Here is a 12,780-nt window from a genome sequence, read left to right as displayed (position 1 = left end):
AAAATTACAAATTAAGACTTACTCTCTTGCGTATAGATGACTGCATTGTTTCAGTGATGTCATGTACAATCGATTACTCTCAAATAATACCCAGAAAATAATATTATTGTATCAGACTATCATGTTGCTATAAGAGGTTCCTCGTAACGTTGGCGTCATATTTAACCTTGAGGTGAGCTCCACACTTGTTTGGCTGATGGAGTCCAAGGAGCAGAAAGAAACATATCAGTCAAATTCGTCCACACTGACCAGTTTTTCTAAATTGAACATGTGCCATTTGGGTCATAGTATCATTGATAACAAAGAAACAAACGCTTTGGTCAAACCCGCCCATGCCGACCAGACATCTGAAATTCTGTCTTGTCCCATTTGCCAGCACATGCCCGATATCCTTCTAAACCCTTCTTATTCATGTATCCATTCAAATGCGATTTAAATGTTGGAATTTTGCAAACCTCCAACTGGTAGATCAATCCATAAACGCACCATCCTCAGTGAGAGAAAAATATCATTTAGAAGTCTTTCTTATCTTCCGCTCTCACCTTAATCCTTCACCCTCCATCTTTGGACTCCCTCACACAGGGGAAAATGCATTGTCTATTTAAGTTCATGTTACCATTCATAATGTTATAAACTTCGATAAGGTCACAAATCAGCTTCTGACGCGGCAAGTGAAATAGTCCCAGCCAATTCAGCATCTCCTGTATCTCAAACCCTTCAACACTAGAAACATCCTTGTAAATCGTTTCTGAAGTTTCTCAAGTTTCAGAACGTCCTTCCCAAAGCAGGGAGACCAGCACTACAGACGATATTCTAAAAGCAGCCGAAGCAATATCCTGTCCAGCTGTCACATGACCTACCAACTCATACTCAGAGTACTGACCAATAACGGAAAGCATTCCAAGGGCCTTCTTCATTTACTGATACTTGGTGCATATTCTGCAAACATTTCCTCTTCATTTACCTTCCGAAAATCATTTAAATTTTATTACAGTACCACTTCTTCCACTTTCTCTGAAAGGTCATTTCATATACACACCACACTCTGTGCAAAAAAAAAACTGAACCACAGATTCCTTTAAATCTTTTCCGTCTCACATTAAACCTATCCATTCTAGATTCGGACTCCTATCCCTTCGGGAATATACTTTGATATTTACGTAATACATTGTTCTCATGATTTTATAAACCTCTAAATGGTCGCCACTCAACTTCCTCGTTAAGACTACCTATTTTTATATCTAACTTCACTGTCTGGTTTGACGGTGAGCTAATCTACTGCTCAAACATTAAGACAAATTTGTACAATCTAGAAAATGCATCCCTGGCCAAACTCCCACTTTCTAACTTTGGGTCTTCTAATCGCCTTCTGCCAATGTCTTAATCTCAGGCCAAGCACGTAGGACCGGCTCTCTGCTTTGTGATATAATGTTGCCATGTCAAGCAATCCCTCGATTTCAGCATTCTCTTCCTTGTCCTCAACCTCTCAATGGTTTCACTCAACTCTAACTCTAAAATTTCCTCGAGCTGAAATCGTGTGAGACATTTGTGTTGATGCACGAGCTTCTGAAGAATTCCTCATTTCAACTGTCCCAAAACGAATCAATGTACTTTCACCCTCCGAGAATCGACGTTCTGTATACGACTCCCTAAACCTTGTCCCATCTACTTATTAAAGCATTTCTTTCTGTTAAAACAAAAACCAAGTCTTGAAATATTAATGATTTATTACCAACAATCTGTTTTACATTTATTGCTAACGAGGCAATTTGATCTCATGTCATAATCAGGAAATAATTTTGAGCAAGCTTTTAATTTTGATATCATTGTGGTTTTGATAAGTCAACAGAAGTCAGTTTAAACAACAGAGACAAAAGGAATATGGAGGCCTTGTTCAAGTACTTGAGGGAGCAAAATTGTTCCTTACTCAAGGCCATTCAGACCTTCGAGCCTGCTCTGACATTCTTCATGATCCTACTCATCGTCCAAATCAATAGCCTAATCCTGCTTTCTCCCCACAACATTTTACCCTGTTCCCTCCAAGTGTTACGTCTCGCCGTCTGTTGTACACATTCAATATATTAGTGTCAACTACTTCTTGTGGTAATGAAATCCACACTCTCACCACTCTTTAGGTGAACAAATGTCTTCTCAAATTTCTCCCAAATGGTCCAGCTCGAATCCTCAAACTGTTTCCCCGGTTCTCACCAACACGTTATACAGGTTGGCAGCACACATAGATGAATTCCACATTGTCGAACTGTGATTTCTATCACAGTTGTCAGAATTTCATCAGGGAGTAGAAATGAACAGTTAACGCCTATTTTATAGCCGAAATCTTATTCTCAATTCCCATAACCTCATTTTTTTTCCTAAAAGTAACTTTCAAAATGTATCACGCCTTGCTGTTGTATAATGTACACACTGTTTCTGTGAACCTCCCTCCTTCTGGAGCCAAATTTCTTGAACCTTACATTTATCACGATCATAAAAGACATCGCTTAATATTTCCCTTAATTTAGACGGTTTTTTTATTTCAAAAATAATTCCCGGTGTTCTCAATATAGACAAATGGATTTCTTTCCATTCAATGTTTGATTGGACCTCGTAAATTTAAAGCATTCCTGTCAGGAAACGAGACCACATTTTCAGTTTATACAACATAGAATATGGAACATTACAGTGCAATACAGGCCCTTCATCCCTCGATGTTGCACCGACCTGTGAAACTGTTCTGAAGCCCATCTAAACTACATTTAAATGCCCTTAACATTGGCGATTCTACTACTGTGGCACGCAGGCCGTTTCATGCCCCTACTATTCTCTGAATAATGAAAATATCTCTGATATCTGTCCTTTACCTATCACTCCTCAATGTAAAGTTATGTCCCCTTGTGCTAGCGGTCACCATCCGAGGAAAACGGCTCTCACTATTCGCCCTATCTCACCCTCTGATTATCATATATGTCTTAATTAAGTCACCTCTCAACGTTCGTCTCTCGAACAAAAACAGCCTCAAGTCCCTCAGCCTTCCCTCGTAAGATCTTCCCTCCATACCAGGCAACATTCTAATAAATCTCCTCTGAACCCTTTCCATCCTTCCTAGAATGTAGTGACCATAACTCTGCACAGTACTCCAAGTGCGGCTGCACCAGAGTTTTACACAGCTGCAGCATAGTTTCATGGCTCCGAAACTCAATCCCTCCACTAATAAAATTTAATACACCGTATGCCTTCTTAACAAACCTATCAACCTGGTTGGTAACTTTCAGAGATGTACGGACATGGACACCGAGATCTCTCTGTGCTTCCACACTACCAAGAATATTACTATTAACACAGTGCTCTGCATTCCTGTCACTCCATCCAAAGTGAATCACCTCACGCTTTTCCGCATTATATTCCATTTTCCATCTCTCAGCCCAGCTCGGGCAGCTTATCTATGTCTCTATGTAATCCACAACATCCTTAATCACTATCCACAACTCTACCAACCTCAGTTTCATTCGCAAACTTACTAACCCATCCTTCTGCACGCTCGTCCAGGTCATTTATAAAAATGACAAACAGCACTGCCTCCAAAACAGATCCTCGTGATACACGACTATTAACTGAACTCCAACATGAAGATTTCTCATAACCACCAACCTCTATCTGTTTTCATCTGGTCAATTTCTTATGGAAACCACTGGATCACCATTAATCCCATGCTTCTGCATTTTCTGAAATAGCCTCCCGTGTGAAACTTATCAAGTACCTTACTGAAATCCAAAAACACCACATCAAACGCTTTACCCTCATCCACTTGTTTGGTCATCTTCACAAAGAGCACAGTAAGGTTTGTGAGACATGTCCTACCCTTCACAAAACCGTATCTACTGTCCCTAATGAACTTCATCCTCTCCAGATGAATATACATTCTATCTCTTATCATCTTTTCCAACACTTCACCCATAAACGAAGTAATGCTCACTGCTCTACAATTACCAGAATTGACTGTACTCACCTTCTTGAACAAGGGAACAACATTTGCTATTTTCCAGTCTTCTGGCACTATTCCTGTAGATAATTAAGACACCAGGGACAAGGCCAAAGGCTTTTCAATCCCCTCTCCGGCTTCCTAGGGAACCCGAGGATAAATCCCATCCGGCCCAGTGGACTTATCTATTTTCAAACTTTCCGGAATTGCAATAACCTCCTCTTTGTCAACCTCAATCCCATCTAGGCTAGTGGCCTGTATCTCAGTATTCTCCTCAACAACATAGTATTTTCCCTGTGTGAATACTGATGAAAAAGATTCATGTAGCCATTCCTCTATTTCCTCTGACTCCACGCACAACTTCTCACTACTACCTTTGATTGCCCTTAATCTTACTCGAGTCACTCTTTTAGTCCTGATATACTGAATGATAGCCTCAGGGTTTTCCTTGATTCCATCCGCTAATGACCTCTCATGTACCCTCCTGGTTCTTCTCAGCTCCCTCTTTATGTCTTTCCTGGCTAACTTGTAACTCTCAAGTATTCTAACTGAGACTTCACGTCTCATCCCAACATAAGCCTTCTTCTTTGTCTTGACAAGAGACTCAAATTCGTTACTAAACCACGGCTGCCTCGCCAGACAACTTCCATCCTGCCTGACATGTATATAATTAACAAGAACACACAGTAGCTGTTCCTTGAATAAGCTCCACATTTCAAGTGTGCTGGTCCTCTTCAATTTTCTTCCCCATCCTATGCGTCCTAAATCTTGCCTAATCTCATCAAAGTTGCTTCTCCCCCCGATATGACTCCTAGCCTATATACCTATCCCTTTCCATCGCTAACCTGAACAAATATGTTCAACACAAAAGTTGTAATCACCAATGCAAACAGCTGACCACACTGGTCACAAGTTGGTTTTTACTCGTGACCTTGTTATAGTCACCAGACCACTTAATACAGCCATCAGCAGGACCACCTGCTTGTTCCATCAAATCAACTACTCTCTCCAAAATACCTAATCTGACCTGTGACAAGAAATTCCACGCTCTTTAAAGGTATTCTAGATTATTCAGCAATTCTCAACTCTGGGATCCCATTTTCAAAATCTTTCAAGCAAATCTGATCTGAACTCTGCTGCCCAGATCATAAATTGCACTTCTTGTTCACCCATCAACGTTTTACCTCACAGTCAGAGAATACTTTTGAATGTCTTTTTCCTTCCATTTGTTCAAATTCAACGACAGCCATGGTTTTGCTATTACAAAGCCCGAGATAAACAATCGCTTAGCTTTATGAACTGGACTGTTGCTGACTTCTTATCAATCCCCAATGTCTCTCACTACTCAGCAATCACGTCATCAATAACACGAGAAAATATCGCATGTGAAATTTTATATTGAAATAATACACGAATGCAGCAACTATCAACCCGCGATTGAAATATTGAGTTGATTACATTGTTTGGACCTTTTACACATGACCACTGTTCCGTGCTCTCCAGCAAGCACACTGTCAACAAACTGCAGCATTTTGCTGTAAATTAAGATATCAAATACTATAAATAACATCCATGGCAATGACTATGTATATCAGTCTTGGGAACAACATACCCTACATAATAACTGATCCCACCTGCACACTGATATTCTCACGCATATGCGTATGTCTTCTCTGTCATGCAATGTGAAAGCATCAATTTGTGACACTTTCCAGCAAGTATCAGAGTTACACTAGTTTGAATTGACATTAGTGATGTCCATGCTGATATTCAGCACATACCGAGGCCAAAAGGTGATGAAACTACTCTAGGCCTTCAACATTATCCTTCCCGCAAGATGATATGGAGTGGATTCGTCCAGATGATGTAGAAAAGACTGGGAGGGGTGGGGTAGGATACCTATACAAGTGCTACAGTTCATTCATAGAGTCATATCAGACTGGAGACATATTCAGTCTCTTTCTCTCCACCAATGCTTCCAGGAAGGCTGAATTTCTTCAGAGTTTGCTGTTCTAGTTTTATGAAAGGGAGAGGGGTGACCCCATTTCAGAAAAGCAGCCCGTGGAATGGGTTTGAGTAAAGCTGAGAAATTACCATTTCAAGAAGTCATTTGTGGGAGTATTGTTTGGGTCACCATGTGTAACAATACAATAGGGAGAGCATAAAGGAAGACATTGCAACAGCTTGCCAGAAAATCACGAAAATCAGTATGCGAGCTATTATCTCGAAAAGAACTGTGAAAGTTAGATGTGCAAAGACAGCCCACGTGTGCAGCTCATAAAAATAGATCTTGCAATCATTCATTCGAATCGCAAGTTTTCAACCTATATTGAACATCCTGCAATAGTGGAATGAGATCGGATTAACTCATTATCTCATTGCAAAGGCGCCCTTCGGGATCAGCAACATTAACTCCATTGCATAATGCAATCAATTTGAGAGATAGGCAACTGTTCTTTTTTGAAATAAAAATCATTTCTGTGCGCACGAAATCAGAGCTGGCTGAAGTGAAATGGAAAATCAGATGGAGGAGATTTCGATCATGATAAAGTGGCAAACATGTAAGGAGACATTTCAGGTCACTTAAATAGGTACATTCCAAAGAGTAAGGGATATTGCAAGGTTCAGAACTGCTTTTTGTGGTTTAAGATAATATCTACATTAAGGAAAACGTATGTGATTGTGGATAAACTGATGGTTAGTGAGAAAATTAGACAGAATATTAAAATGTTCGGAAACGAAATGTCTGAAAATTAAGAAAAAAAGATTGAATAATCAGAATATGATAGGAAGCTAACCAGTGAGTTAAAAAAAAGAGAGAGGACGAGGTCCTGTAACTATTTCGAAAATAAAATAATTTACAAAGTGAAAGTTAGTCATGCAAGAAATGAATGTTCGACAAATCATGCTGTCAAACGCAGCAGAGAAGAAATAAATAGAACACTTATTTTCCAACAGTTTTCATGACAGAGAACACAAGCAGCATTCTAGAAACTGCAATTAATCGGCAAAGCAAAGGAAGGGCAAAAGCAGGGAAATGACATGCAACAGAGAAACGGTCCTGCCTTAATAGTTGCAGCTGCGGTCCGAGAGCTGCCTGTCCCCTCGTGACATTATCCCTGCGTCCAAAGTGAAAATGTCATTCAAATAACTGACCTTTTGTCTTGACTGTTGCAGATTATCTCCAATGCTGGGAAGGCCCTTTAGATTGCAACGCATCACATTTAACAAGTTTATCAAAACATTTTGAGACAGCGAGCAAGAAATGGCACAAGTCAGTTTGCAATATTAGAAGCTGTTTAAAATAAGGTGCAACTGGACAAGTTCAAAACAATCACGGCTTTATGAACGGGAAATCATGTTTAAGAAATCTACTGGATAAAAGGGGAATCGTCGGTTGCAGTGTGTGTTGATTTTCCGTTAATATTCAATAAAATTCCAAATCAAAGTTGATAGTGGATATTGAAAGACAGAGGACTGTACAATTCTGAAATGGACAGGAGAATAAGCTGAAAGTGACAGTAGGTGTGCAGGAGTAATCCTAAGGTTGGCAATTGATGTGCCAGAGGGACTGTTGGAGGAATTGCAACTGTTCGTAATTTATGTGTTGGATTAAGTGGGACATGCTCCATTTGCCCAACATAACGAACTCTCAAAAATAAAAAGAGGCATTAAGTCATCAGAGGGTCTAATTAAACTATAAGAATATCTTGACACGTGTGAATAAGAACACGGAAAATGACGTGCAATGTAGTAATTTGGTGAAAGGGGTGAATATCTAGCAAGAGGAATAGAAAAGAACAATCAAAATGATGACATTTTGTGCAGCTCTGAGTTGCAGAAAGTTGATGGTGTCCAAAAGGATGGATCACTTGACGTTAGCACATCTGGCCAGCAAATAATTAAGGAAACTAAAACAATGATATCATTTATCAAATTGGAAACTGGACGGGAATGTGCAGAAGCTTTTTTCCAGATAAACCAGGTACATAAAAGATTCCTCCTGGACTCCGTGGTGCGTCTGATTCGTCATCTCAGTCACATGAGATGTGAACACAGAGGCCGTTCAGGAAAGGATTACCTGACAATTCCATGGAATGAAAAATTGCCTTTGTCGGAATGGCTTTACAGCCCTCCTGACGGAATTGATATTGAATGCTGCATATGTACGTGGATATGCCATGATTAGGTCGATTAAAAAATAATGTAAATCATATGAAGTTAGGGTACAATTTCCCAGTAATATGAAAGACATTCAAGGAAAGGCAGAATTAATGAACCATGTGGAGCAGCAGGAGGTTGTAACTTTTTTTATATAAAACTGCATGTCGGACTGAACGATGTGTTTGGTACAACTTGCCAATAACTACAATAACATTGCGAAATCATAATGAAGAACATAGTCAGGTTTACACCATATTTTATAGGGTAAAGTGCATTGTACCCTGACTTTGTTGAAATGAAAAGAAAGCTGCCTCAGTTGGCGAAGCACATATCCCTTTTTTTAAAAAAATCTATTAAACAAATATGCTTTAGTCATGCAAGTTTCATAATAAAAGCAGAATTCCCAGAATTAATGGAAAGGAAAGGAATTTCCACGAAATAATGGATACTTCCCAGACAAACTGGTGCAGTGCAGTTTGGCAGAACTATAAAAATGACAGACATAGCAATGAAATAACAAGTTCGAACCAGTGACACTACTTAGCTATAAGATAGCCATTAATGTTGATATTAACTTCATACTGCTGGGAAACTTGGAATATTAAACATATTTTTATCAAGACAAAGCAACTGGCATAGAAGTATCCAATTTTTTTTAAAGTTTACAGTTTGAGGAAACATGTCAAAGTAAAACAGAAAATTTCTATCGTCTATTTAGGTTAAATACATTTGAACATCGGTTTTCATCATCTCAGCATTCCATGGAATGCCCAAAAAACACTACTAACTGAAAGAAATAAAGTTATTGGCTGAGACAGCATACTCTTACCAGACCACAGGGGCTGCTCTCTCATGAGAGGGAAATGACTGTTGGTGATTTAACCTGAGGGCCATCACATCTCAGGGGATGGAGGTGGCTGAGAAGGAGAGTCCTTCACGATAACCTCAAAGCAAAAATGGGAATTGAACCCATGCTGCTGGTACCACATTGCTCTACAAACCAACAATTGAGCCAACTGGTGTAATCCAATCCTCGAGGTAAAATAGCATGCATACAAAATTAAAACAGTCTTAGTGTTCTTCAAGCAGGAAGGAAAATAATTGTTTTTGGAGGATTTCAGGTGGGAACAAGTTTCCCAAGCCAAATAATTGTCTCACTGAGCCTTTCTCTGTCCTACTAGAACGTGTCCTATCTTCAATTGACTTTTCTGTATTGATGATGAAATTCTTGAAACTCCGAAACTTTTTTTCATAACCATATGCGTGCATTATTTTCCTTTATGCACAGAGTTCATCTGACCAGACTGAGTACCAAACTAATTCTTGGGTCAACAGGACTGATCTATTCATAGAGATTAAATTCATTCGGACCATATACACTGGAGAGAAAAAGCATGAGGGGACGCTCATAGATAGTCACAAAATTCTAATAAGATCATGAGAAATTTGTTCACCAAGAGACGGGTGAACTGAAGAGATTCGCTGTCAGAGAAAACTGTTGAGGTCAAACCATTAATGGTTTTTGAGACCAATTCAAAAATAGAATTAGGGGAAATGGATTAAACAGCTTCAGAGAAACCGGATACAAGATTGAGTTTACTGATTCATCATGGATGGACGGACAGACGGTCGGACGTCATCATGGCTCAGTAGTTAGCATTGTTGCCTCGCCATACCCAGGATAAAGATTTAGTTCCAGTCTTTGGCGACTGTCTGTGTGGCGTTTGTAAATTCGTCCCGTCTGGTTTGCTCTGGGTGCTCATCTTTACTGCCACGGTCTGACGATCTACAGGTTAGGTCAATTAGCTGCAGTAAATTGCCCATATAGTTCAGGGGTGTGTGGGTCAGGTGTAAATGTTGAGTGTTGGGTGGGTTACTCGTAAAAGGGTCAGTGTCAACTTTTTGGGCCGGATCCCCTGCTTACACACTGTAGTCATTTTATCTTAATTATGTTGGAGTAATTTCAAAAGGTCTGGTCTTCTGTGACGCCGATTTTCTGAATTTCCGTGTTTCATACTGATGGTTATTCTTCAGGTTAATATAATTTGGTAGTGTTCCCAGCTGATCTGTTGTCCCCAAAATTCACTGCATAATTTCCCTTACGGGAAGGTGGAGAACAGTTAATTTCTCAGATCGTCCCGTTCAGATTTGATTTTGGGTAAAACTTTTTCGCAATTTTGCTTTAACACATACTTTAGCGTTTTGCAGGCAAAATAACAGAGTCTGGTAGTTTTGGCCGAGAAGAAGTTTCCGAAGTAGAACAAGTGATCACTGTACTGGCAAACATAGTGTTATTAATGTATGAGTCAAAATAAATTTACACAGACTTGTATAATAGAAAACAAAACAATAAAATATGTGAAGTTTTTTTATGATTGCAGGGAAACGTGACATGGCATTTAAAAAAAACTTTTCATTGGCGCGAAAAGTATCAGGTAAAATAATTAAATTTGCATGGCGTAAACACACCCAATTCCACTTCATTAAAAGAGACAGAGCTATTTTCTGGAAACTTACCACGACACGAACAATATCACAGTGGAAAGTATTAATTCTTATCAGTTAAAATGACAGTACCTTCTGCCTGGGCAAACTATTCTACGCACCTTCTAGATGCACCAAAATCATTTTCTTTGTTCGCACATTAGTCTAACAATGCCCAAATTGCAGAAGTTGTTAAGTGCAGTGAATGCTTCCTGTTGTGGGATTGACACCACGGCAAAGCTGCATTTTTCTTTTAATGTGAGGGTGCCTGTGTTGAACTGGGTGGACAAGGTCAAAAGTCACACCACATCAGATTATAGTCAAACAGGTCTTCTTTTTAAATCACAAACTTTCTGATCTTCGCTCCTTTGTCAGGTGAAGCCTGATTTCTGACCTTTTTTTGTTAGTTGTTGTCAATTATGAACTACTGATTTGGGGTTCCCCTATTATCACCTGCAATCGTAAATACCTGTCCAAGAATACGACAGCAAGGTGACTGCATCGCAAAAGCAATGCTGTAGTGCACACATCGACTTATTGATCCTATTTCGTTAGGTATGATGTCCTGAGGATCCATGAGGGCAAGGCAAAGACTATTTAGCCAGGTTGCTTGATGTGGTTAAAAGAATTGAATCGGATAGCAATGAATATTATCAGTAAGGCAAAGAATATTCCACTCTAGGAATTAATATCGTACAGATGGGCTACATGATTTCCACTTTAATGTCAAGTAAACATTTTACACTAAAGCTATAGTGGGTTCAAAGTTCTCAAATATTTGACTCCCTCTGAAACACAACAAACTTCAATCCACAGATGGACATGCATCTGGGAGAGCATGTTTCAGATAATCTGGATTCGTGCTAAATTACTGTGAAATTACTCTCCGCTCGTTGTCTGAAATAGGGCTCTGGTAAAATCAGTGCACAATTATTCACCATTTTGTGGAACTGGAGCAGAAGAACTTAAGCTCCAATCAACCTTTACCAAGCCCACATTTGGTGAGCTGCAATTGTTCCAGTTTCAAAATTGGACGGTCCATTTGCTGATTTTGTGATAATGTTAATGTAATCGACATTATGTTAAATAATGAGGCTTGTCTTTTGAAACATTGATTTTGGACACAATCCAAAACATTAATGTTTGCAGAAAGTTTTCCTCAAACTAGACTTGCATTAGTTGTTCAGATTAGAAGTTTTGAATACCATTGACATACTGGCATGCCTTAGTACAGCCTCACATCGTGGGCAGTTTCCTGCGTAAACAGCTAAAGCCATCATCTGCGCAAATAAAATCTTATGTACTCTATGCCAAGCAAGTTAAACATTTAGATACTGTATTGGCTTGTTCTCAGCCAAATTTACGTCTATATTTGTATATTAGCATAAATTTGCTCAAACAAAATCTGCAAATGAATTTGAAATGGAAGACACAAATTATAGCACGCAAAATATGTCGATTAGTAAACGTTCTGAATCTCACGTTGTGCAGTTGAGCCTGTTTTAACGAGAAAACGTTTTAAAAAAATAATTAAACTGCAAAATCATAGCGATAAGTAGCAAGAGGGTCACTTACCAGGTTTCACAGTCAGAATGGTGCCGCCTCCTTCATAGTAATCATCACAGTCCATCAGCTCCCATTCAACGCCATGCAAAAAGTGTCAGTGAAGCAGAAGTCCTATAATCAATATGCCAAAACAAATCTTCTCCACTATTTTCCATATATATTCACAGCATGAACAAATCTTCATTTGTTAACAATTTAAATCCATTCATATACCGACTATCTGCAATGCCAGCTTGGGTGACATTGGAAACGTTATCAAACTGATCGATAATCAACGTGAAACTTGTATAAAATTCCAGAATGGAACGAATTGGAATTGATGTTAACTCTATGAAGCAGCATTCATGACAGAAAGTTGATTATGGAATCATGTTCATCAGAAGCAGAAAAAGGAATAACTGTCCGAGAGGTTTATGCTCTGGCTTGTGTCACTGTGCAATCCCAGCTACACATTGTTTCACACCAGCACAAGAAATCCATTGTGCAAACATAAGTGAAGATTCTTCAAATTCTACAGGATTTTGATTGATTGATCCAGCAAGTGTAACGTAAATCACTCCCTTTATATATTGTATTCCCAGGCACGT

The 12,780-nt window shown here is 39.1% G+C and overlaps 1 gene segment (V, D, J or C); it reads right to left on the bottom strand.

Moving 5' to 3' along the window:
- The window catches only part of LOC140460067 (Ig heavy chain C region-like), a 35,052-nt gene extending 22,795 nt beyond the window's left edge, over window positions 1-12,257 (bottom strand). The window contains 1 exon segment of the C gene segment in view: window positions 12,203-12,257. Coding sequence covers window positions 12,203-12,257 — 55 coding nt within the window.
- Between the last annotated feature and the right edge of the window lie 523 nt (window positions 12,258-12,780).

This window comes from Chiloscyllium punctatum, chromosome 36, assembly GCF_047496795.1.
Source record: "Chiloscyllium punctatum isolate Juve2018m chromosome 36, sChiPun1.3, whole genome shotgun sequence".
Lineage (NCBI taxonomy): Eukaryota > Metazoa > Chordata > Chondrichthyes > Orectolobiformes > Hemiscylliidae > Chiloscyllium > Chiloscyllium punctatum.
This window is presented reverse-complemented; position numbering and strand designations above follow the sequence as displayed.